A 27525-nucleotide genomic window follows, 5' to 3' on the forward strand; every position below is an offset into this window, starting at 1 on the left:
TGACACCTTTGAGGACTGGAGTATTTGTGATGTTGAAGTTGATGTGGAGGAGAGCCCACTTAAAGGAGCACTTGATATCCGTTGAAGCACCTGCTGTTTTTGTGCCTCATCTGGAATTTGTAGCGATTGGCGTGGCCGTAAGAAAGGGATCTTATCACATTGTCCGCTAAAAGAAGTAGACATTTTAGTTTGGCTGGAAGATGGTCTTTCTTCTGCACCTACCCCACGGACACAACCTTTTTTCCCCTTCCCAACACGCCTATTCCCCTTTCCACCAGCAGCAGGCCTTTTTCCACTCATTTTGGTGGTTAACTAATTCACAACTCTGGAGTTGTTTGCACAAAAAAACAATGGATGGTAACCGAGCAGAGCTGAGTGGCCAAACTGTGGTATTAGGCCAAAACTATTGGCTGGGTTAGATGCAGAAAAAAATTATTTTTAATTTGCAACCTGATGGAGGTCAGTATAGATGGACTAATAGACCAAGTCCCACACACTGCTAGAAGCCCAAATATTTTTTCAGAGCTAGATGCAGAAAAAAATTATATTCAATTTGCAACCTGCTGGAGGTCAGTATAGAAGGACTAATAGAACAAGTCCCACACACTGCTAGAAGCCCAAATATTTTTTCAGAGCTAAATGAAGAAAAAAATTATTTTTAATTTGCAACCTGATGGAGGTCAGTATAGATGGACTAATAGACCAAGTCCCACACACTGCTAGAAGCCCAAATATTTTTTCAGAGCTAGATGCAGAAAAAAATTATTTTTAATTTGCAACCTGATGGAGGTCAGTATAGATGGACTAATAGACCAAGTCCCACACACTGCTAGAAGCCCAAATATTTTTTCAGAGCTAGATGCAGAAAAAAATTATTTTTAATTTGCAACCTGATGGAGGTCAGTATAGATGGACTAATAGACCAAGTCCCACACACCGCTAGAAGCCCAAATATTTTTTCAGAGCTAGATGCAGAAAAAAATTATATTCAATTTGCAACCTGCTGGACGTCAGTATAGAAGGACTAATAGAACAAGTCCCACACACTGCTAGAAGCCCAAATATTTTTTCAGAGCTAAATGAAGAAAAAAATTATTTTTAATTTGCAACCTGATGGAGGTCAGTATAGATGGACTAATAGACCAAGTCCCACACACTGCTAGAAGCCCAAATATTTTTTCAGAGCTAGATGCAGAAAAAAATTATTTTTAATTTGCAACCTGATGCAGGTCAGTATAGATGGACTAATAGACCAAGTCCCACACACCGCTAGAAGCCCAAATATTTTTTCAGAGCTAGATGCAGAAAATTTTTTTATTCAATTTCCAACCTGATGGAGGTCAGTACAGATGGACTAATAGACCAAGTCCCACACACTGCTAGAAGCCCAAATATTTTTTCAGAGCTAGATGCAGAAAAAAATTATTTTTAATTTGCAACCTGATGGAGGTCAGTATAGATGGACTAATAGACCAAGTCCCACACACTGCTAGAAGCCCAAATATTTTTTCAGAGCTAGATGCAGAAAAAAATTATTTTTAATTTACAACCTGATGGAGGTCAGTATAGATGGACTAATAGAACAAGTCCCACACGCTGCTAGAAGCCCAAATATTTTTTCAGAGATAAATGAAGAAAAAAATTATTTTTAATTTGCAACCTGATGGAGGTCAGTATAGATGGACTAATAGACCAAGTCCCACACACTGCTAGAAGCCCAAATATTTTTTCAGAGCTAGATGCAGAAAAAAATTATATTCAGTTTGCAACCTGATGGAGGTCAGTATAGATGGGCTAATAGAATGATGCTATGCCCAAAAGATTTTACTTCACTAGGTGCAGTAAAAAAATTGGTATTCTATACACAGGTGGTATATCTTGCAACACAGATAGGCTACTCCACTGACTAACACACTCTGCAATAGGCCAAAAAGGATTAGCTTTGCTAGATTCAGCCAAATGCTGTGAAAAAAACTTGCACAGCACTGGCACAGACCTGCCTGGCAAAAACTGATAGGAACTGATGTAACCTAGTCCTGAAAAGGACTCCAATTACAATTAGTCTTTACTCCCACAATCTATCTATTTAAGAGCACAGACCTGCCTGATAAAAGTCGTAGGAAATGCTGTAACCTAGTCCTTAAAAGGACTGCAATCACAACTATTCCCTACTCCCAAGCTATCTGTATATTTGTGCGAAAATTGGCTTGAAATTAACAAGGTATAGCGCACACAGCAACAGCGGTGCCGTCTAACACGCAGCTGCAGCAGTGAGAAAATGGTGGCGACGGGGAAAATGGCTTGGTCTTATAGGGCAAGGACATGTGACATACACTGCCAATCACACATGCCCTTGCTTGTGTGAAAAAAAGCACTTCGCTCCGTGTGTGCGCTGCTGATAGGCTGACAGATTGCACCTCCCCACTGCAAATGCGGGAAAGAGAAAAAAAAATGGAGATCTTCATTGTTCCTGCAGAGATCCATCCCCTGCCCCTCCCCCCGCCCCGCTGTACACTCAAACTGCGTATTAACATTAATTTTCATCATTACTGAGAAAAAATCCAGTTATGATTTTGGTGCACGAACAGTTATCGAACATAACCTCGAACAGCCGAATTTTTCTCAAATTGTTCGTGTTCGCCGACCGGCTCGAACACCGCCCAAAACAGCTCGAATTTGAGATTGGCGAACAGTTCGAGTAGAACAACGCTCATCTCTACTTACTAATTCAAGCATTTCGTCTATAATTGTTCTCATACACAGTGTCTCATTATTTTTGGGTGTTTTTCATTTGGATCATTTTTTATCCTGCGGTTGCTCCAATTTTTTTGACAAACAGCTTCACCTTGTGGACTCTGACAGAACCATCTTGTATATACTTAATTTTTTACTAACCTCTTCTTTTTGGTCCATACTGACCTGATATTATATTCTGTTCAACACAGTTATTCCTTTTATGTTCTTTGGACAAACATCTATCTAGTACCAGCTGTCTATGTCCAAGTTCATTACTCGTGTACATTGTTGATTTGATTTACGACTTTGAATTTATTATTATCTCATTTTTCTCTGGTTTTGAAATATACTCTTTTCCTGTGTAGTTTAGGGTGTTTTAACTTATTATGCACACTTTTATTTACAGTCATATGAAAAAGTTTGGGCACCCCTATATTAATCTTAAGCTTAATGTTTTATAAAAATTGGTGTTTTTGCAACAGCTATTTCAGTTTGATATATGTAATAACTGTTGGACACAGTAATGTTTCTGCCTTGAAATGAGGTTTATTGTACTAACAGAAAATGTGCAATCTGCATTCAAACAAAATTTGAAAGGTGCATAAGTATGGGCACCCTTATCATTTTCTTGTTTTAAATACTCCTACCTACTTTTTACTGACTTACTAAAGCACTTTTTTTGGTTTTGTAACCTCATGGAGCTTTGAACTTTATAGCCAGGTGTATGCAATCATGAGAAAAGCTACTTAAAGTGGCCACTTGCAAGTTGTTCTCCTGTTTGAATCTCCTCTGAAGAGTGGCATCATGTGCTCCTCAAAACAACTGTCAAATGATCTGAAAACAAAGATTATTCAACATAGTTGTTCAGGGGAAGCATACAAAAAGCTGTCTCAGAGATTTAACCTGTTAGTTTCCACTGTGAGGAACATAGTAAGGAAATGGAAGAACACAGGGACAGTTCTTGTTAAGGCCAGAAGTGGCAGGCCAAGAAAAACATCAGAAAGGCAGAGAAGAAGAATGGTGAGATCAGTCAAGGACAATCCTCAGACCACCTCCAGAGAGCTGCAGCATCAACTTGCTGCAGATGGTGTCACTGTGCATCGGTCAACTATACAAGGCACTTTGCACAAGCAGAAGCTGTATGGGAGAGTGATGCGAAAGAAGCCGTTTCTGCAAGCACGCCACAAACAGAGTTGGCTGAGGTATGCAAAAGCACATTTGGAGAAGCCAATTTCTTTTTGGAAGAAGGTCCTGTGGACTGATGAAATCAAGATTGAGTTATTTGGTCTTACAAAAAGGCGTTATGCATGGTGGAAAAAAAAACACAGCATTCCAAGAAAAACACTTGCTACCCACAGTAAAATTTGGTGGAGGTTCCATCATGCTTTGGGGCTGTGTGGTCAATGCTGGCACTGGGAATCTTGTTAAAGTTGAGGGACGCATGGATTCCACTCAGTATCAGCAGATTCTTGACAATAGTGTTCAAGAATCAGTGATAAATATGAAGTTACAAAGTGGATGGATCTTTCAGCAAGACAATGATCCAAAACACCGATCCAAATCTACTCAGGCATTCATGCAGAGGAACAACTACAATGTTCTGGAATGTCCATCCCAGTCCCCAGACCTGAATATCATTGAACATCTGTGGGATCATTTGAAGAGGGCTGTCCATGCTCGGCGACCATCAAACTTAACTGAACTGGAATTGTTTTGTAAAGAGGAATGGTCAAAAATACCTTCATCCAGGATCCAGGAACTCATTAAAAGCTACAGGAAGCGACTAGAGGCTGTTATTTTTGCAAAAGGAGGATCTACTAACTATTAATGTCACTTTTCTGGTGAGGTGCCCATACTTATGCACCTGTCAAATTTTGTTTGAATGCAGATTGCACATTTTCTGTTAGTACAATGAACCTCATTTCAAGGCAGAAACATTACTGTATCCAACAGTTATTACATATATCAAACTGAAATAGCTGTTGCAAAAACACCAATTTTTATAGAACATTAAGCTTAAGATTAATAGGGGTGCCCAAACTTTTTCATATGACTGTATATGTGTATACTTACTATTGTTGTTTTTATTACTGTGTGGCACTCGTCTTCTATAGTGCCACCATATAACCATTGTTTGCTATTACTTTTACTATTCTGGTTCTGACTTTTTTAATGACCACAAGTTTGGTTTATCTTCTTTGGGCGCATATTTCTTCTGAATGGTCTGCCATTTCATAGTCCTGCAGATGTATGTCCATATATATATTTGTGTTATTTAATCCACATTTTCTATCTATAGTTGACGCACTGTATATCACCTGCTTAGTCCAGAATGTATTTTAATATTATATCATGCACGTCTGATCCCGGGTTTCGGCACCAAATTATGTGAGCGAAATACACTCTCTTCTATGTCTTTAGAACTCCAAATGAATAAGATTTGTTTTACGAGCGCTTTGGAAATCATTAGAGCATATCCTTGTATGGTGTAGTCAGGATTTTTGGTTTATAAATACAGTGCAAGATTAAATAGTGCCACAGACAAAAGATAGGTTCCCGCTGATATATGAGCCAATAGGAACTTTAGGGACATTAAAAGAAAAGTGAAACTTTCCTGCCCATCAGTGTTATTTGATCACGATGACAGGAGTTATAAGACAAGATGTATAATACATTCACAAAATGGAGTCTGTTCTCTCCCAGGGTGCACTACTAAGTACTAAATACACTTGTCATAAAAGGGTTGAATAATTCTGAGACTACAGTAGTCAGTAAAAGTGGCATTTTGTGTTGAATTTGGAGAAACCACTTGTTATACTAGCTGTTGAGCATTTTATTTTGTTATTGTTCTATTGGTTTATTGCAAACAGAAGTGAGATTGTAAATTTTGCATTTGGGTGAATAATTTTGAATTAAACAGTATCTATCTATCTAACTACCTCATTCTTTAAATTTATTCTGCCTTCTGCAAATGGACTGTTCATAAGAGCTGTGTTATTATCTCCCAATGCAACGTCCAACCTGTAAATTAAGTATTTTCTTTTTTCTACTCATAGATCCATTATCAGCTGATGGAACTGCTCTCCAAATTCAAGCTGCATTAAACAAGTTATGGTCTATACAGCCAGATACAGTCAGTGTTAAAGAGCAATCATTCGATGAAGAAAATGTCTACACTGTGACTTTCAATTCACAAAGAGGTAACTAAAAACAGTAAGAAAAGATCAAATATATAAATGAAAATCTTGAGCTGCCACCTGATGCCTGTGATGGTCATCATCATACATCAGGAGAAACTATATGCCAGATATATCAGAACTAGTACATGAGGAGCAATTGAACAAACCATCCAGTTTTTGTAGGATATGTAGAAAATTGTAACCAATGAACAACTGTTTACTACACAGGGTTTTTAAAGGTTTTGTACTTTTTGCACCATTGTGGCCACTGATTGGCTGCAGCAGTCACATGTCCACGTGCCCAGTGGAGAATACAGAGTTGGTCACAGATACAGCCAATGATTGGCTGCATTGGACACATGCCTGGAAGAGGAAGCTTGGAGTCTGGTGTAGAACCCAGACAATGCTAGGCGAGGAGCAATATGCATTAACCGTATACATTATCTTTTATACTACACAAGGCTGGCAATTAACCAAATTGTGAGGGGTACTGTATTCCAGAGAACTAGTGTAGCATGAGAGAAGCCTATATGTGAGAGGTTTGTCTTAGTATATCATTTGTCTTAGATGTTAGTCTTAGATCATTAGCAGAAAAGAGAGCACGGGTGGGGTGGTAGCTATAGATGAGGGAAGAGATGTACAGTGGTTCGGGACTGAAGAAAGTATGGGTAGGGTGGTAAATTGAGATGAGGGAGGAGATGTAGGTCAGTGCAGCACTGTGGAGAGGACAGGTAGGGTGGTGGATAGACATGAGGAGGAGATGTAGAGCTTTGCAGCACTGTGTAGAGGACAAGTAGGGTAATGGATAGAGATGAGGAGATGTACGGTGGTGCAGCACTGTGGAGAAGATGGTTAGGCTGGTAGACAGAGATGAGGGAGGAGATGTAGGTCAGTGCAGCAATGTGGAGAGGATAGGTAGGGTGGTGGATAGACATGAGGATGAGATGTAGAGCTTTGCAGCACTGTGGAGAGGACTAGTAGGGTAATGGATAGAGATGAGGAGATGTAGGGTGGTGCAGCACTGTGGAGAGGATTTGTAGAATGGTAGACAGAGCTGAGGGAGGACATGTAGGGCAGTCCAGCACTGTGGAGAAGATGGATATCGTGGTAGATAGAGATAAGGAAGGAAATCTAGGATGATGCATGGAGAGGATGGATAAGGAAGTAGGTAGAGATCAGGAAGGATATGTAGAGTGGTGCAGCAGTGTAGAGAAGACAAGTAGGGTGGTAGATAGGTAGGGTGAAGCAGGAGATGTAGGCCGGCACAGCATCGAGAAGACCATTGGTAGGATGGTAGACAGAGATGAGGGAGGAGATATAGGGCAGTACATCACTGTGGAGAAGACTGGTAGGGTGGTGGATAGAGATGAGGAGATGTAGGGTGGTGCAGCACTGTGGAGAGGATGTGTAGAATGTGGTAGACAGAGATGAGGGAGGACATGTAGGGCAGTGCAGATCTGTGGAGAAGATGGATATGGTGGTAGAAAGCGATAAGGAAGGAAATGTAGGATGATGTACGGAGAGGACAGGTAAGGAGGTAAGTAGAGATCAGGAAGAATATGTAGAGTGGTGCAGCAATGTAGAGAAGACAAATAGGGTGGTAGATAGGTAGGGAGAAGCAAGAGATATAGGCTGGTAAAGCAGTAAGAAGAGCATTGGTAGGGTGGTAGACAGAGATGGGGGAGGAGATGTAGGGTAGTTCAACACTGCCTTGTGGGTGAGTGTGATAAAGGTTCATTGGACTTATCCAGTCTTCCTAAATGTCCAGCATAACCAGCCCCAAGCCACGCATGTATCATGCACTGTCTGGCCACTCTAAATCTCTCGCTTGCGTGGAACAGCGGTGTCACATAAGCATTGTAAATGCTATTTTGTGGCTGGAGAAATAATTTCTATTTGTGCTATTCTGATTAGGCTTTAATCAGCGATACTGGGGCAGAATAAGGGCTGATTGTGCTCTGAAGACTTGAGATGGTGCAGGACTCAGTGTTTTAAACTTTAATTCATTTGTGATGTCATTCTTGGTGCAATGTAGATAACTAGTGTATAATAATATGATTTGTGATCATTTTAGGTGATTTCCCACTTCTTTCCTATATAATTCTGGGTGAAAGCAACATTACAGTGGATATTGAAGAGCAAAGTAAAGGTGTTCCTGACATGAAGACCTTCACTTTAGTGTGGGATAATGTTTACTCCACACCACTGTCAGCTAATGTGTCTTCTCTAGAGGTCAGTCATGAAACAGATGAATTGGCAGTGATTGGACACAGTTAAGGGCCTTTACCACTGGGATATTCACTTGTATGTCTCTGCATTTGCTACAATGCTCATAGTACATGAAATTGTGGTTATAGTTTATACTGTGAGATTTATGAGTATGCACAGACTCCTCCATACTGAATCAGAAGATTAAATGATACATTTCCTTTAACAGAAAACGTACAGAAAAACAAGTTCTTGCTTCTCTCATCCCCCAAAACAAATAAAACTGCTCTTGCTGATAATCCAGGAACAACCCAGATTATCATGCTCTGTAACTTTCCTTTTACTTTTTTTTCAGTGGGTTGTTCCTCTTTCTCAGCATTCTGCCAGCATTATAGGTGCAGGAATTTTCCTTCCCTCATTTCCCAGTATACATTGCTCCTGTCATTGCCCATTTGCTTGCCTGCTCTAAACGAAAGGTTTATTCTCTCATGCCTGCATGCATCAACTAATACAATTTGCTTCTTCTAGGTGCAAAATGTTTTATTGGAAATGGTAAGCGCCCAATGTCCGGACGCCATAGCTAAACAGAAGGAAAGTTCATCGGTCAAGTATTTCAGGAACTATGAAACAGATTTCAACCCGGTATGAAAAGATGAAATTGAACATATTTTTTCTTTTTGTTCACAAGTATAATACATACAAGTGGAGCAGAGATGGATTTCATATCCTGCTCTTTGGGACCGCATTGTTTGAGGGAGTTCTTAACTACTCGCCAACCTCCCATAAACTTTAAACACCCAGGTGGTCCGCATATTACCCTGCAATGATGATCTAAAATGATGGGAGCAGAGATTCAATAGTCAGACACAGCCAGACTCCCCATAGATATGGCAGTAATGGTTTATTACTATCTCTGCCTTCTTCATCACTATACAATGTACAGAACAATAACGGAGCTCGGTGTATATAAATTAGGAAGCAATGACAATTATGTTATACACAAAACCGTGAGACATTTTTAAAGAACACATATTTGCAAAGTTTTAATTTTAGATGATATGTGACAATAGTAAATGACAACATAGCCTTTAACACCTTATAAAACAATAACGACAAATTATAAAATCTGCTCTGCTACACCGTTGCGTGCAGTTGTGTACAGTGCTAACTTTTTACTTTTTATTTTACCTGTTGTACTTTTTTTCGCTCTATGTATACATTTTCCCTAATAACTATTCAATCTCTCTACAGACTTACTACCGGGGCACTTTAACAATTGAGAATGAACCATTTTGTGGACGTTATTCCTTGAAGAACCCCCAGAACCTGTATGATTATACCGAGCTGAAGCCAGTGACTCAGTTACCATACGGTTCTATCTTACTAGGTTCATACAGTAAGGTAAGAGCGGGGGGTTCCTGATTTATTTACCATTTATTTTTTTTGGAGAAGCATTAATAAATGTTATTAAAGGGGTGTATCCATACAATTTCAAACTATTAAATACAGGCCTCATCCTCAGTAAAAAAAAAATTGTCTTCTGTTACTAACGTGATACAGTAGGCCATATCTCAGTTTGAAATTGTTTGGAGCATATATTCTATTTAATACAGGCCTCATCAACAGTAAAAAATCGAATTATTTGTTGCTAATAGCATGTTCCAACCGCACTATCTGAGCAACATAAGTGGGAAAAAGCGAGTTTGTGGTAGAAGGGGGAATAGGCTTGGTGTTCAAGGTATATGTGGGGTAGGTGGCAATGTTAGTAAGAGCACAAGTGAACCACACCGTCACGTCCTATACAAACACAACTGACAACTTCTGTTACTGGACGGGCTACTCCACTCCTTTTCTTTGGCAGCTGCACAGCGGTACGCCTTTTAGATGAGGGTCAGAAGAACATGTGCTCCAGTGGATGGCAGTCGCAGCATGAAGTGGCCTCTCCTTGTCTTTCTCCACCTCAACATCACACACAATGCAGTCCTCAGAGTTGGCACCCCAATTACCCTGGTTTTCCCCCGTGTCACAACTCTCCAACCGCCCAACTGACTGTAGAGAACCAGAGATGGGCGAGTCTGCAGAGCTGTTCACACATTCTATGCCATGGGCATCAGAAGTCTGCTCCAAAGATCCATAGGCTCAAGAGGAGGAAAGCATCTGCACCAATGCCCAAAAATTTTTAAGGTTGGATCCGGGGCAGGGCATAGTAGGGTCCCAGCAGCATCCTGACCCTTGTCACCAGATGTTAACCCCCGGGGGAGGGGGGTGATCCTGATAAGACTCAGATACCTGAGGCTCATGTGGACTGTACTGTGCTGTCAGGGCAGGAAGAGGAGGAGGGTGACTCTCAGGCCAAGGAATGGGAAAAAAGAGAGGAAGAGAGGATGATGATGAGGTTGTAGATCCCACTTGGTGTGAACCCAGAGGTACACAGCTGAGTAGGTCATCTGAGGAGGTGGAGGAGGAGGAAGACGAGGATGTTACGTTGCACACTACGGCGCAGACACGGAGTGATGCAACTATGACGAGCACTGCATCCTTAGCCATAACTTTGGCTGTGGCCAGCAGCGGTTGCGGGTCTGCAGCTCGCAGGGGCGAAAAGGTTGCCTAGCCTGGGCCTTTTTTGACACCGCAAAGGATGAGCCAACTCACGATATCTGACAAGTTCGCAAAAAAAAAAACTTGGTAGAGGGAAAATTGCAATAATTTGACTACTGCATGCATGAACCTTCACATGCGCAATCAACATGCGTTATTCAGGCAATCTCATTGCGATAAAATGCAGACCTCAACAACCATCCGCCGCCCCATCAACCGCATCCGCTGCTACTTCCTTCTCCTCTGTTACCGTGGCAAGTATTGTCACGCAGGTCTCCAACAGCAGAACCTCTAGTTGTTTACCCGCTCCAGTCAGGCTGAGTGGGAGCCCGTCAGCTCTAACGGAAGTGCACATGCCTGCTGTTTTTGACCGATCTCAGACACCGAGCACACCACATGTTTCTCAATCCACCATAATATCTCTACCTGCACCTCACTCACGGTCCAGCAGTTTGTTCTGTTCACCATACTCCACTCTCTCTCGGCACTGTAGCCAGCCCTCGGTCTCGCAGTTGTGGTCACATAAAAGATTGTTTTTCCCCTTCTCCCATGACAGCACCACCTGAGAGAGGGTATCCGCCCACCAAGGACAGGAACCTACTGAATAAAAAGGCGGTACCTCTCTTCCGCATCAGTTTTGGTTCCTGTCCTTGATGGGAGCCTCTCTAGGTGGTGCCTCGCCTACCTGTTTGTGGGATCTGGAGTTGGATCCCGGGATCGATGCAGCCTGAAGGCCGTGAAGAAGCAGCAGATGGGTCCTCTGTTCCCAGCCCCATCTTGCTGGTACCTGGTTCCGCATGCGGGGGGGCGCCTTCCGGGGTCCTCTCCCATGTGCGCTGGGTCCTGCGGCCGGGTCTGCGCACGCACGGTGGCCGTGGCTGGGCGTACCGGCAGGCAGGCCTTCCGGGCTGCGCACGTGCAGGGTCGCGTCGCGCCCAGTGACGTAGGGCGCCGGAAGTCCGGGCTGCGTACGCGCGGGGTCGTGTCGCGCCCTAGCACGAGTGCGCTGGAAGCCCGAGTCTGCGCTTGCGCGGGGTGTGATTTCCAGGGACATCCCCGTTTGCAAGTGCGCCGGGAGCCGCTGGGTCTGCGCACGCACCGGAGGGATCCTGCGGCGTAGCGCGCCAGCTGGCATGTGAAAAAAAAATGAATGTATATTTATTTTAGTGAAAAATATAAAATAAAATAAAAAATATATATATATATATGTATAAAAAAAAAAAAAAAAAAAAAAGAAGTATAAGACAAAATTAGATGACAGAAAGAGAGAGCACACTGCTGCCGGAAGGGGAAGGGCCCAAAGGAGGTAGAGCCCCCATATGCTTTATAGAGATGGGAAGCAGTCAAGATGGCAGTGTCTGCATTTCCGTCATCATGAGTGAGGAGCCGCAGTCACCTGGGCAGCAGCTGTCACTGCCACAGGAGGAACAGCAGCAGCCACAGGTGCCTAAGCAGCGTAAACAGCTCAAGCAAAATGTGAGACAACCGGAGCAATGGGAGTCTTCCCATCATCAGAGCCACAGCAGTGGGGGTCGTATGAGTGCCGGCAGAATCGGTCAGAAGAAATCTCGTGAATCCACCTCCGCCAGATGGGAGCCTTCATGTGAACGGCAACCACTGCCTCCGGTACCCTAGTCTGAACGGCAGTGTGGTGAGTGATCTTCGTGAAAGTTCACCTTAGTAAAGTGCTCTTCTCTGTTATTTCTCTTTTCTCTCCTTTCATTTCTTTCTGGTTGTTAGGAACCAAAAAAGAGTAGTTCCAAGAATAAGAATAAAGAGTGTGCATTATGTAAAGTTATTCTTCCCAGCTCCTATGCTAAGAACCTTTGCTCTGATTGTATCCAGAAAACTATAGCAGAGGAGTCCCCTAGTTTTTCTATGGATTTAAAAACCTTAATCCAGACGGAGGTCAGGTATTCCTTAAAGAACTTGACCTCTCGTAAGAGAAGGAAGCAGAAATGGGTTTCCTCGGACTCAGAGGAATCAGTAGAGTCCCGTTTCACGAGGGAATATCCTTCCCCCTCTGACCTCTCTTCATCGTGTTCATCAGAGTCTTCGGATGATGATGGAGGGAGTAGGCTTTGTTTTTCGGTGGACAATACTGAAAGGTTGGTCAAGGCTATTAGAGTGACTATGGGTATTGCCGATGCCAAAGCTCCCAGAACAGTTCAGGACGTCATGTTCGGGGGCTTAGATCAGAAGAGGAGACGCACATTCCCAGTTAACGAGAGGATCAAGACTCTTATAGATAGGGAATGGGAAAAAAAGGAAAGGCCAGCTGCCTTCTTCTTCTAAGCGGAGATACCCTTTTGAAGAGGAGGATGCAGCTAAGTGGGACAAAACCCCTAAAATTGCGAAGTCCTCGAAAAGATCCACACTGCCCTTTGAAGATTTGGGGACCCTAAAAGATCCGCTTGATAAAAAGGCGGAGTCTTTTCTAAAACAGGCCTGGGCTTCCTCAGCAGGGGCTCTGAAACCGGCAGTGGCAGCCACCTGCACCGCCAGGTCTATGATGATCTGGCTTCAACAGTTAGAGGACCAGATCAAAGGGAATGTCTCTAGACAGAAAATTGTGTCGGGTCTTTCTCTTTTGCAGGGGGCGGCTGCCTCCCTAGCAGATGCATCGGCAGATACAGTTAGGTTGGCTGCCAGGTCAGCAAATCTTTCTAATGCAGCCCGTAGGGCATTATGGCTCAAGAGCTGGCCAGGGGATGTGCAGTCAAAATCTAAACTCTGCTCAATCCCTTGCAAAGGGGACTTTCTTTTTGGGAAGGCCTTAGATGACATCCTGGATAAGGCCGCGGACAAGAAACATGGGTTTCCTTCTGTGTCTGTTCCCCGATATAAGAGCTCCTTTCGGAAGAGGAAATATAATCGGAGCAAGTTTCCCAGAGACCAAAGTGGTTGGAGAGACAGGAAGCCGAATAGCAGAGGCTTCATGTTCGGGGGTCCATCCTCCGAGAATAAGAAAGCCCCTAAGTGGCGGACCTCCCCAGGTGGGAGGAAGGTTGTCCCACTTCCTTCCCGCCTGAGAAAAAAATCTCGTCCAGTGCTTGGATTTTAGGGATAATCAGGAGGGGGTTGAAGTTGGAGTTCAAAAACATTCCCAGAGACACCGTCAGGATTTCAGCCCCCAGAGGCTTAAGGGAGCAGATGGCCCTGCAGCAGGAAGTACTCACTCTGCTTGTGAAGGGGGTTCTAGTAGAAACACCTGTACCCGAGCAAGGGAGAGGGTTTTACTCAACTCTCTTTCTAATAAAGAAGCCGGATGGCTCCTTCAGAACCATTGTCAACTTGAAGAAACTGAACGACCATTTGATTTACAGGCCATTCAAGATGGAATCAATAAAATCGGCCATAAAAATGTTGTTTCCAGAATGTTATATGTACGTCCTCGATTTGAAGGACGCTTACTACCACGTCCCAATCTTTCCTGCACACCAACAGTTTCTGAGGGTAGCTGTACGGTTCGGCAAGCACACAAGGCATTTTCAGTTTGCAGCTCTTCCCTTTGGCATCTCCATGGCTCCAAGGGTTTTCACAAAGATTATCCTGGAAGTCACAGCGCATCTAAGGGAGAAAGATATCCTAGTCATCCCTTACCTGGACGATTTTTTAGTGGTGGGCAGATCAAAACAACTGCGCACTGGCTCTGGTGGAAGTCATGGCCAGTCTGAATGGCCTGGGTTGGATGTTAAATTTAGAAAAATCGAGACTAGAACCAAAAAAGGTTCAATCATTCCTGGGTCTCATTTTGGACTCGGAAAACCAGACTTGTCTTCTGCCAGAGGACAAGAAACTGAAGATCAGTTCCCTCATATCACGCGTAATCAGCAATCCATCCATGACCTTGAGAAATGCAATGTCTCTATTGGGTACGATGACATCTTGTATCCCAGCAGTTCAGTGGGCCCAGTTCCATTCCAGACGTCTTCAGCAGGAGATCCTGACAGCAGACAAACGGCTCTGAGGTCGCCTGGATGGAAGAATATTCCTTTCAAGTTTAGTAATCAACTCGCAGGATTGGTGGATCTCCTGCAACATGAGGGAGCTGTTGGCAGTCAGAAATGCGCTAGTAGAGTTCAGTTCTCTTCTTCAGGGTCATCACATCCGGATAATGTCAGACAACCGAACGAGAATCGCCTACATCAATTGTCAGGGGGGTACAAGATCCCTTCCTCTGATGTTAGTAGCGGATATGATCCTTCGTTTTGCAGAGAGTCATCTATTCACGCTCTCGGCGCTGCATATAAGAGGAGAGGAGAACGTAAAAGCCGATTTTCTAAGTCGACACATCTTGAAACAAGGAGAATGGGAATTGAATCCAGCGGTATTCCAGCAGATTGTTGGCCGATGGGGGCAACCTCAGATAGATCTGTTTGCGAACAAACACAATCGGAAAACCAAAATCTTTTGCTCCCTGAATCCAAAGGAGAAGCCGTTTGCGGTGGACGCGCTGCAAATTTCTTGGGACCTTACCCTGGCCAATGCCTTTCCCCCTCTAATGCTGATCCCTACTATCCTAAGGAAAATCCGAGAAGAACAGGTGAGGGTTATATTGATCGCCCCGTTTTGGCCCAGGAGACCATGGTTCACTTGGATGAAGAGAATGTCCCAAGCGGATCCATGGGTTCTTCCTGACACCTCAGATCTCCTAAGGCAGGGCCCAGTCTTCCATCCCCAAAGATCGGGCCTGAATTTGACGGCCTGGATTTTCAAAGGTCACTACTAACTCAGGAGGGGTTTTCTCCAGGTCTAGTTACTACTCTACTGGCGAGTAGGAAGCCGGTGACGACTAGGATCTATGGCAGAACCTGGGCTAAATTTCTGTCTACCTCGGGTCAGTCCGCCAAAGGGAGGGTTCCTATTGGGACCATCCTGGAATTCCTTCAGAAAGGCTTAAGCATGGGGATAGCCACCAGTACCCTTAAGGTACAAGTATCAGCTCTGGGGGCACTATATCATTGCGACTTGGCAGCAAATAGGTGGATCATCAGAGTCATTAAAGCTTGCAGTAGATATAGACCCATTCCTACTCCAAGGATGCCTCCTTGGGACCTTAATCTGGTTCTAGAAGCGCTAACCAAGCCTCCCTTTGAGCCCTTAGAGGAAGTTTCGGAGAAAATTCTCACCTTAAAAACAGCCATGCTGGTAGCTCTAACGTCAGCTCGTAGGGTTAGTGATCTGCACACGCTGTCAGTTAACCATCCGTTCACTCAGGTGTGTATGGATAAAGTAATCTTAAGACCAGACCCAGGCTATCTTCCAAAAGTAGCCTCCAAATTCCATAGGACACAAGTAATTACTCTCCCTTCCTTCTATCCTGACCCTAGAGATTCAGAGGAACAAAAGCTTCACACTTTAGATGTTAAGAGGGTATTAGTCCAGTATTTGGAGGTGACGAAGGCCTGGAGAAAAAGTGACGCCTTATTCATCTCATTTCAGGGGGTTAGGAAAGGGCTTAAGGTTACAAGGGGGACCATAGCTAGGTGGGTCAGGGACACCATTGGCTTAGCGTACTCTTCTAGCAATCTGCCAGTTCCAGAGAACCTGAAGGCCCACTCCACCAGAGCTGTAGCTGCTTCCTGGGCTGAGAAGGCGGATGTGCCCATCAACATCATATGTAGCAACTTGGTCATCCCCCGCTACTGTTATGTTCTGCTACAAGCACTAAGGAAAGACAGGAGATCTGTCCCTACAATAGAACTAAACTGGATCCCTACTATGTAACGGGGAACCTGATCCTGCGATCAGACCCGCTAAAGTCCTCGGCTAGTCTGTACGAAGACCTATAGATGCAAGGGAGGGATCCCTACAAGAACTAGGGACTGGGATAAAGTTGGACACCTCCTAGCAGAAATTGTAGCAGTAAAAGACAAACACACAACATAGAACATAGAGGTCAGAAGACCTAGCAAAACTAACAGAGAAAGGTAACAGAGTACTAAGCTAGCTCAAGAGTAGAAAATACAATGAAGTCCAGCAAGGCCAGGAGGGCGGAGCCGGATTAAATAGGCAAAAATGGTCATGTGACCAGCAAACTAGAAAAAACCTAACAGGAGAGTTCTAACAGTACCCCCTCTTCTAAGAGGATCCTCCGGATCCCCTAGGACCGGGCTTATCAGGAAACCTCCTGTGAAACGCTCTGACAAGTCTGGAAGCAGAAACATCATCCGCCCTCACCCATGAGTTATCCTCGGGTCCGAAACCCTTCCAAGCGACGAGATACTGCAAACTCCCTCTATATCGTCTAGAATTTAGGATGCGGGAAATTTCATATTCCCCGTCCTCCACCACCGGAGGAACAGTGGCAGAGGCGTCACCAACCGACACATCAGCTTTTTTCAACAGAGAAACATGAAACACCGGATTAATCTTCCAGGAGGTAGGAACCTCCAACCTAACAGCAGATTGGTTAACTATCTGAAGCACCTTAAAGGGCCCTACAAACTTGGGACCCAATTTTTTCGAAGGAATCCTCAATCGCAGATTCTTAGAGGACAACCAAACCATGTCACCAATAGCAAACGAAACCTCTTGCCGTTTCCTATCAAAGTACCTCTTAGATTTTTTGTTAGCCTCCTGAAGATTACCACGCACATCCGTCCAAACTCTCTCCAAGTCACCGGAAAAACTCTCCTCCTCAGGCACAGCCGATACCAATTTGGAGAATGACCCAAAAGACGGATGTCTCCCAGAACAACAAAATAAAGGCGAACACCCAGCAGAAGAGGATGTATGGTTGTTAAGAGCAAATTCAGCAAGTGGCAAAAACTCAGACCACCCCTTTTGATTGTCTGCCACAAAGCAAAGCAAGAACTGCTCAACATCCTGGTTCTTTCTTTCTGTCTGGCCATTAGACTCAGGATGATATCCGGATGAAAACGACAAATGAACTCCCAACCTGTCACAAAAGGCACGCCAAAAACGAGCCACGAACTGAGGTCCCCTATCAGAAACAATGTCAGTAGGAACGCCATGTAGTCTGACAATTTCCTTGACAAAGGCCTTAGCGAGTGTCTTAGCGCAAGGCAGTTTGATGAAGGTAACCAAGTGACACATCTTGCTAAAACGGTCCACGACCACCCAGATGACCGTGAAACCTTCAGAGGGGGGAAGGTCAGTAATAAAGTCCATAGCCATATGTGTCTAAGGTGCACTAGGAACCTCCAGAGGGCAAAGCAACCTCGCAGCAGGAGCATGCGAAGACTTAGATCTAGCACACACAGTACATTGCACCCACTTAATGACTTCCTTCTGCCATCCAGGCCACCAAAAACTGCGACCCACAAGTCTCTTGGTCTCAGAAATTCCTGGATGACCTGCCAACCGAGACTTATGACACTCAACAAACAAATCTCTCCTAAAGGTCCTAGGCACAAACAACCTCCCATGGGGAGTGTTAGATGGGGCATTCTCCTGAGCTTTAAGAATCTCATCCTCCAAAACAGAGTCCAAAGCAGCAATCACAACACCTTCTTGTAAAATGCTCTCCTCCTCCTCAGCACTGACCATGGGAGAAAAACTGCGAGACAAAGCATCCGCTTTAACATTACCCGGGATGTAAGTAACGGAAAAATTAAACCGCGAGAAGAAAAGTGCCCACCTAGCCTGACGGGCATTCAAGCGCTTGGCAGCATCAAGATAGATCAGATTTTTATGATCAGTGAAAACCTGAATGGGAAATTCAGCACCTTCCAAGAGATGACGCCAGTGTTCAAATCCGAGTTTAATAGCCAGCAATTCCCAATTACCAATATCGTAATTAAGTTCAGTCTCAGAAATTTTTTTTGAAAAAAAGGCACAGGGATGTACTCCATCCTTGCTTTCCTGAGACAACACCGCACCAACCCCCACAGAAGAAGCATCAACCTCAACCAAAAACGGCTTAGTCACATCAGGCTGCATAAGGATGGGAGCAGAGGTGAACCTCTCCTTTAGAAACACAAAAGCTTCAATGGCCTCAGAAGGCCACTGAACCGCATTAGCACCTTTCCTAGTGAGATCGGTCAGCGGTTTGACAATAATAGAATTTTTTTTTATGAATTTTCTGTAATAATTGGCGAAACCCAAAAGCCTCTGTATCGATTTCAAACCAATAGGCCTAGGCCATTCCTGCACAGCTTGAACTTTAACCGGGTCCATCTCAAAACCTTCACTGGAGATAATGTAGCCCAAAAAACTAATTCTCTGTACAGCGAACTCACATTTCTCTAGCTTAGCAAAAAGCGAATTGTCCATTAATAACTGTAATACCTCACGTACACTCAGCCAATGAGACTCCAGATCAGGCGAATAAATCAGAATGTCATCCAAATACACAACCACATTTTTGCCGATCAAAGGTCTCAGGATGTCATTAATAAGTGTAATGCACACGCCCGGGCTGAGCGGCGTGTGCGTGTGATTCCACTGGACCGTGCCGGAGAGTGAATGCCTGGAGGGGCGTAACTAGGTATTCACCCGATCCGACCAGGGTCGCACGACGGCATACGACGCCAGTGCACCAAGGAGGAACCGAGCAGAGGGACCAGGTGCTACTCCAGGACAGACCCCGGACACGGCTGTTGACCCACACAGGGGAATACAGGAACAGACTGGTAGGCTGGCACACAGACTGGTGGGAATAGGCAGGCACGACTGGTATGCAGGCAGGCGGGTATGCAGGCAGGGGGGTACAGGCAAGCATGGCTAGAGTGCAGACAGGGAGGCACTAGCAGGTAGGAACACAGGGGGAATAGGACCCAGTACACACTGGGACTCAGGAACAGAACCACAGATGTGGCGGACAAACACAGCAGAGTGAGGCCGCCCAGAGAGGTGAGCGAGAGCAGGGCAGGACAAGGCCGCCTGGAGCGGTGAGCAAAGGGTCAGAGCTGAGCAAGACTGCCGGAGCAGTGAGCAAGGAGTAAGAGCAGGACGAGGCCGCCTGGAGCGGTGAGCAAAGGAGTCAGAGCGGGCTAGAACCGCCAGAGCGGTGGGCAAAGGAGTCAGAGCAGGCTAGAACCGCCGGAGCGGTGGGCAAAGGAGTCAGAGCAGGCTAGAACCGCCGGAGCGGTGAGCAAAGGAGTCAGAGCAGGCTAGAACCGCCGGAGCGGTGAGCAAAGGAGTCAGAGCAGGCTAGAACCGCCGGAGCGGTGAGCAAAGGAGTCAGAGCAGGCTAGAACCGCCGGAGCGGTGAGCAAAGGAGTCAGAGCAGGCTAGAACCGCCGGGGCGGTGAGCAAATGAGTCAGAGCAGGCTAGAACCGCCGGAGCGGTGAGCAAAGGAGTCAGAGCAGGCTAGAACCGCCGGAGCGGTGAGCAAAGGAGTCAAAGCAGGCTAGAACCGCCGGAGCGGTGAGCAAAGGAGTCAGAGCAGGCTAGAACCGCCGGAGCGGTGAGCAAAGGAGTCAGAGCAGGCTAGAACCGCCGGAGCGGTGAGCAAAGGAGTCAGAGCAGGCAAGGCTGAGCAGGGGGGACATGGCTCTGTTCACACAGAACAGACAGGAAGGGAAAGGCAGAGCCAGATACCCACAGGGTACTTGCAGTGAAGTAGCGAGTGGACCACAAACTCACAAACGGGAGTATAGAGACAACAAGCAGGAGTTAGGTACAAGTTCAGATTCTGCAGAAAAAGGAAAGGAACGGACATAGAGAAAAAACAGGTAAAATATAGGAGAGAGTGCAGACTGGAACTGAGTGTACGGAGGAGACCGACACTGCAGCGGGATACAGGAGTGGGTCTGTGAATACGGCCCCCAGAGAGGCGGGACAAACAGGCAAGGAGCGTGTTCAGACAGGACAGACAAGATACAGGAGCGGGTCTATGTAATTGGCCCCTAGAAGGCAGGAGGAACAGGCTAGGAGCGTGTTCAGACAGGGCAGACAAGATACAGGAGCAGGTCTAGGTAATCGGCCCCTAGAAGGCGAGAGGAACAGGCTAGGAGCATGTTCAGACAGGCCTGGAAATACAGCCTCCAGGATAGGCAGACAAGAGAACACAGAACGGGACCTGGCACCTTCAGAGTGCAAGCACACACTGAATGAAACACTATGCTCAGGCAGGGATTGATTGGAGCAGCTGGGTTATATACCAGGTGACAGACAGCAATAGGCTGAGGACGCACAAGGGGTGTGACCCACAGCAGGTACAAAAAGCAGGAAGTGATCGGGCGCCGCCCTTAAGCAGCAGAAACAGACACAAACAGACAGCATGGAGGGAAGCCAGAGAGACATTCTGGACTGGAGATCAAGTGCGCGCTCTTGCACAGTGGGAGATGGACCACTATGCAAGGACGCTGCCAGGTATGTTACAGTACCCCCCCCCTTACGCCCCCTCTTCTTCAGGCCTGCCAGAATCTTCCGCAGGGAATTCGAGGGCCAATCCTTCACTTCAAGGAGATCACTTCCACTGTCCACAGGAAAAACTGATCTCATCTGGTTAGCTAGGATGCTACCTCCTATCCAGCCATCCTCAGCAACAGACGAAACGGGTGGAGTACCAGGAACAGCACACAAGGAAGTCTCTCTCCACATATTTTCAGGTGGCACCCCAGAGGGTACAGGAGACAACTGGAAGTCCTCCACCGGGTTGGAGGGGAGCAGAGACTTGGGGGTAATCTCTGCTTTGAGGTACATCTTGTCAAATTCACAGGAAGAAATAGACGGGTTATCAGGTACAGGGTGAGAAAAAGTCACTGTCTCTTTGTTATCTGGTGGTACCCCGGAGGAGTCATGAAACAACTGGAGGTCCTCTGCCGGGTCAGAAGAGTGCAGAGGCTCGGGGAAAACATCTGCTTCAGAGTACACTAGGTCGGACTCACTGGACGAAGCAGGCAAGGTATCGGGTACCGAGTATTGGAAAGTCTCTGTCCATTCACCACCAGGTGGCACCCCGAAGGGTTCTGGAGACAACTGGAGGTCCTCCGCCTGGTCAGAGGGGTGTAGAGACTCATGGGTAACCTCTGCTTCAGAGTACACTAGGTCGGACTCACTGGACGAAGCAAGCGAGGTATCAGATCCAGGATATAGGAAAGTCTCTGTCCATTCACCACCAGGTGGCACCCCGAAGGGTTTTGGAGACAACTGGAGGTCCTCCGCCTGGTCGGAGGGGTGTAGAGACTCGGGAGTAACCTCTGCTTCGGAGTACACTAGGTAGGACTCACTACTAGACGAAGCGAGCAAGGTATCAGGTACAGAGTATAGGAGCGTCTCTGTCCTTTCGCTACCAGGTAGCACCCCGAAGGGCTCAGGAGACAACTGGAGGTCCTCCGCCAGGTCGGAGGGGTGATGAGACTCATGGGTAACCTCTGCTTCAGAGTACACTAGGTCGGACTCACTGGATGAAGCAGCCGAGGTATCTGGTACCGAGTATAGGAAAGTCTCTGTCCATTCGCTACCAGGTAGCACCCCGAAGGGTTCAGGAGAACACTGGAGATCCTCCGCCTCATCGGAGGGGTGTAGAGACTCAGGGGTAACCTCTGCTTCGGAGAACACTAGGTCGGACTCACTGGACGAAGCGGGCGAGGTATCAGGTGCAGGGTATAGGGAAGTCTCTCTCCAATTGTCCTCAAGTGGTATCCCGGGGGATTCAGGAGGCAACAGGGGGTCCTCCGGTGTGAATTCTGGGTGGGCAGCAGTCTCTTCGGGCAGGAGAACTGGTGCACTCCCCATGCACATTACCCGTTGGGACTTCTCCGGGATACAGGGAGATGAAGCTTCAGTAGGGACTTCAAGGTTGGGGTCAGGAGGTCTCAGGGAGGACAGACCCTGGTGTGACGGCTTGCCTCTACGTCTAGCACATCTGGACTGCCTCTTGAGGTTGGGAGAAGTATTCCGGAGAGTGTAGTCACCCTGTGAGGATTCTGGGTGGGCAGTAGTCTCATTGGGCTGGAGGACTATTGTGCTACCCACACACATTACCCATCGGGGCTGCTCCGGGATACTGGGAAGTGAAGCTTCAGCAGGAGCCTCCGGGTTAGGATCATCGAAGACCATTAGAAAGGCCACCAGGAAGGCCATTATGTCTAGGACGATAGGATCCTGTGCGTCCCATAGGGGAATGATCCAATTCAAGGCATCACCCGCTAGGTAAGACATCATGAATCCCACCTTAACCCGATCTGTGGGAAAACATAGAGGGTAGAACTTGAAGTGTAGCATGCATTGCTCCACAAATGCACGACTCTGTCTTGGATCCCCATAGTAACGTGGCGGATCCGCAGGAACGAGAGCTGATAGATCCATCTGGACGGGTGCGTAATTCGCCTGGAACTCAGCTAAGGAAAAAAAAAATTATTTATTTCTTTTTAATGCATGTATTCACTAGAAAACGTCTCAGAGAGCGAAGGCCGTGGGGCTCAACGGGAACCATGGCCTGAGCATGCTGTAATGCACACACCCGGGCTGAGCGATGTGTGCGTGTGATTCCACTGGACCGTGCCGGAGAGTGAATGCCTGGAGGGGCGTAACTAGGTATTCACCCGATCCGACCAGGGTCGCACGACGGCATACGACGCCAGTGCACCAAGGAGGAACCGAGCAGAGGGACCAGGTGCTACTCCAGGACAGACCCCGGACACGGCTGTTGACCCACACAGGGGAATACAGGAACAGACTGGTAGGCTGGCACACAGACTGGTGGGAATAGGCAGGCACGACTGGTATGCAGGCAGGCGGGTATGCAGGCAGGGGGGTACAGGCAAGCATGGCTAGAGTGCAGACAGGGAGGCACTAGCAGGTAGGAACACAGGGGGAATAGGACCCAGTACACACTGGGACTCAGGAACAGAACCACAGATGTGGCGGACAAACACAGCAGAGTGAGGCCGCCCAGAGAGGTGAGCGAGAGCAGGGCAGGACAAGGCCGCCTGGAGCGGTGAGCAAAGGGTCAGAGCTGAGCGAGACTGCCGGAGCAGTGAGCAAGGAGTAAGAGCAGGACGAGGCCGCCTGGAGCGGTGAGCAAAGGAGTCAGAGCAGGCTAGAACCGCCAGAGCGGTGGGCAAAGGAGTCAGAGCAGGCTAGAACCGCCGGAGCGGTGGGCAAAGGAGTCAGAGCAGGCTAGAACCGCCGGAGCGGTGAGCAAAGGAGTCAGAGCAGGCTAGAACCGCCGGAGCGGTGAGCAAAGGAGTCAGAGCAGGCTAGAACCGCTGGAGCGGTGAGCAAAGGAGTCAGAGCAGGCTAGAACCGCCGGAGCGGTGAGCAAAGGAGTCAGAGCAGGCTAGAACCGCCGGAGCGGTGAGCAAAGGAGTCAGAGCAGGCTAGAACCGCCGGAGCGGTGAGCAAAGGAGTCAGAGCAGGCTAGAACCGCCGGAGCGGTGAGCAAAGGAGTCAGAGCAGGCTAGAACCGCCGGAGCGGTGAGCAAAGGAGTCAGAGCAGGCTAGAACCGCCAGAGCGGTGAGCAAAGGAGTCAGAGCAGGCTAGAACCGCCGGAGCAGTGAGCAAAGGAGTCAGAGCAGGCTAGAACCGCCTGAGCAGTGAGCAAAGGAGTCAGAGCAGGCTAGAACCGCCGGAGCAGTGAGCAAAGGAGTCAGAGCAGGCTAGAACCGCCGGAGCGGTGAGCAAAGGAGTCAGAGCAGGCAAGGCTGAGCAGGGGGGACAGGGCTCTGTTCACACAGAACAGACAGGAAGGGAAAGGCAGAGCCAGATACCCACAGGGTACTTGCAGTGAAGTAGCGAGTGGACCACAAACTCACAAACGGGAGTACAGAGACAACAAGCAGGAGTTAGGTACAAGTTCAGACTCTGCAGAAAAAGGAAAGGAACGGACATAGAGAAAAAACAGGTAAAAGATAGGAGAGAGTGCAGACTGGAACTGAGTGTACGGAGGAGACCGACACTGCAGCGGGATACAGGAGTGGGTCTGGGAATACGGCCCCCAGAGAGGCGGGACGAACAGGCAAGGAGCGTGTTCAGACAGGACAGACAAGATGCAGGAGCGGGTCTAGGTAATCGGCCCCTAGAAGGCAGGAGGAACAGGCTAGGAGCGTGTTCAGACAGGGCAGACAAGATACAGGAGCGGGTCTAGGTAATCGGCCCCTAGAAGGCGAGAGGAACAGGCTAGGAGCGTGTCCAGACAGGCCTGGAAATACAGCCTCCAGGATAGGCAGACAAGAGAACACAGAATGGGACCTGGCACCTTCAGAGTGCAAGCACACACTGAGTGAAACACTATGCTCAGGCAGGGATTGATTGGAGCAGCTGGGTTATATACCAGGTGACAGACAGCAATAGGCTGAGGACGCACAAGGGGTGTGACCCACAGCAGGTACAAAAAGCAGGAAGTGATCGGGCGCCGCCCTTAAGTAGCAGAAACAGACACAAACAGACAGCATGGAGGGAAGCCAGAGAGACATTCTGGACTGGAGATCAAGTGCGTGCTCTTGCACAGTGGGAGATGGACCACTATGCAAGGACGCCACCAGGTATGTTACAATAAGATTCTGAAAAAATGCTGGAGCATTGGTGAGACCAAAAGGCATAACCAGATTCTCAAAATGACCCACAGGAGTGTTAAAAGCAGTCTTCCATTCATCAGCCTCCTTCATGCGCAACAAATTGTATGCCCCCCGGAGATCAATTTTAGAGAACCACTTGGCCCCTACTAACTGGTTAAACAAATCAGGAATCAATGGCAGTGGGTAAGGATTGCGTACAGTAATTTTATTAATCTCACGAAAGTCCAAACAAGGACGTAAACCGCCATCTTTTTTTTAACAAAAAAAAATCCAACAGCCACAGGAGACTTGGAAGGCCTAATGTGACCGGCGGCCAAGCTTGTCTGTATGTATTCCTCCAAAGCCTTTCTCTCAGGAATAGTAAGATTAAATAAACGACTTTTAGGAAGAGTCGCTCCAGGGACAAATTCAATGGTACAATCATAGTCTCTATGGGGAGGCAAAATTTGTGACTCCTCCTCAGAAAAAACTCTCCAAAAATCCTGAATAGGTACAGGTAATTCCCCTTTTTCCACCGCAGCAATACGTACGTTACAACACTTCTCATAACACTTAGGGCTCCAGGACTTAATTTCATTGGTAGACCAATCCAGTACAGGATTATGCAATTTTAACCAGGGCAACCCCAATATTACTGGAGAAGGCAAATTATTCAATACTACCAAATCCAAATTCTCTTGATGAACACCATTAATAGTGAGGGGAAACTCACAGACCTTGTGAGTAACACTCTTCAAGGGAGAGCCATCAACAGAAACCACAGCAATAGGGGATGACAAAGGTTTAGGTTTTAATGTAAGTTTTTCCAAAAATCCCCCATCAATCACATTCAGAGTAGAACCACAATCCACAAATACCCGAAATTCAATTAATTCTTCCTGAGCTGCGGTAGTAGCAGATAGAAATACTCCCTTAGTATTTAAACAGGCAATACGTGCATAACTGACCATTTTTTTTTCTTTGTTCATACGAAGCACACAGTTCTTAATAAAATCACCAGAATTTCCGCAATAGAAGCACAAACCTTCAGAAAGCCTGCGGTCTTTTTCCTGAGAGCGGGGTGTCATCGCCCCAATCTCCATCGGCTCTCCTTTGTCAGCACAGACCCTCTCAAGACTTGGAGCTGACATAGCAGAGGATTTGCTCTCATTAACCCTTGCACGCAGTCTCCTGTCCACCCGTATAGCTAATTGCATAGCCTCCTGCAAGTTTCCAGGTGTGGGATAAGCAATCAGCAAATCTTTAACCCTTTCACCTAGCCCCGCAAGAAACAAACTGTTATGCACACGCCCGGACTGACTGGCGTGTGCGGGTGTTGTGGTTCCACTGGACCATAGACCGGAGAGTGCCTGGAGGGGCGTGACTAAGTATCTGGCCGATCCGACCAAGGTGGCACGACGGCATACGACGCCAGTGCACCAGGGAGAAACCGGGCAGAGGGACCAGGTGCTACTCCAGGTCAAACTCCGGACACGGGGGTTGACCCACACTGGGATTACTGGAACAGGCAGGTTAGGCTGGCACAGACTGGTGGATGTAAGCAAACACGGCAGGTATGCAGATGGGTGGATACAGGCGAGTATGCAGGCAGGGAGGTACTGGCCGAAAGGACGGGCTGGAGCACAGAGAGGTTAAGACCCAGTACAGACTGGGTCACAGAACCGCAGATGCGGTAGACAACCACAGCAGAGAGGGAACGCCCGAAGCGGTGGGCAAGAACAGAGCAGGACAGGGCTGCAGGAGCAGCGAGCACAAGCAGGGCAGGACAGGACTGCCGGAGCAGCGGGCAGAAGCAGGGCGGGGCGGAAACCGCAGAAGCAGTAAGCAAGATAAGAGCAGAGCAGAAACCGCAGGAGCGGCAAGCAAGGCAAGAGCAGAGTGAAAACCGCAAGAGCGGCAAGCTAAGCAGGAGCAGAGCGGACACCGCAGAGCGGTAAACAAGGCAGGAGCAGAGCAGAAACCGCAAGAGTGGCAAGCTAAGCAGGAGCAGAGCGGACACCGCAGAGCGGTAAACAAGGCAGGAGCAGAGTAGAAACCGCAAGAGCGGCAAGCTAAGCAGGAGCAGGGCGGTAAACAAGGCAGGAGCAGAGCAGAAACCGCAAGAGCGGCAAGCTAAGCAGGAGCAGAGCGGACACCGCAGAGCGGTAAACAAGGCAGGAGCAGAGCAGAAACCGCAAGAGCGGCAAGCTAAGCAGGAGCAGAGCGGACACCGCAGAGCGGTAAACAGGGCAGGAGCAGAGCAGAAACCGCAAGAGCGGCAAGCTAAGCAGGAGCAGAGCGGACACCGCAGAGCGGTAAACAAGGCAAGGGGATAGGACTCTGTTCACAAAGAACAGACGGAGAAGGAAAGGCAGAACCAGAAGCACG

The 27525-nt window shown here is 47.2% G+C and overlaps 1 protein-coding gene across 2 annotated transcripts in view; it reads left to right on the forward strand.

The window, feature by feature from the left end:
• PKHD1L1 (PKHD1 like 1) overlaps positions 1-27525 on the forward strand; it is a 378989-nt gene that overhangs the window by 127110 nt on the left and 224354 nt on the right. For both annotated transcript variants that reach the window (XM_073679777.1, XM_073679778.1), the window contains exons 18-21: positions 5793-5936; positions 7990-8147; positions 8652-8765; positions 9375-9524. In XM_073679777.1, coding sequence (XP_073535878.1) covers positions 5793-5936; positions 7990-8147; positions 8652-8765; positions 9375-9524 — 566 coding nt within the window. The remainder of the gene's footprint in view (positions 1-5792; positions 5937-7989; positions 8148-8651; positions 8766-9374; positions 9525-27525) is intronic.

This window comes from Phyllobates terribilis, unplaced genomic scaffold, assembly GCF_046119375.1.
Source record: "Phyllobates terribilis strain yellow unplaced genomic scaffold, ASM4611937v1 Scaffold_4__5_contigs__length_816908805, whole genome shotgun sequence".
NCBI classification, from domain to species: Eukaryota; Metazoa; Chordata; class Amphibia; order Anura; family Dendrobatidae; genus Phyllobates; species Phyllobates terribilis.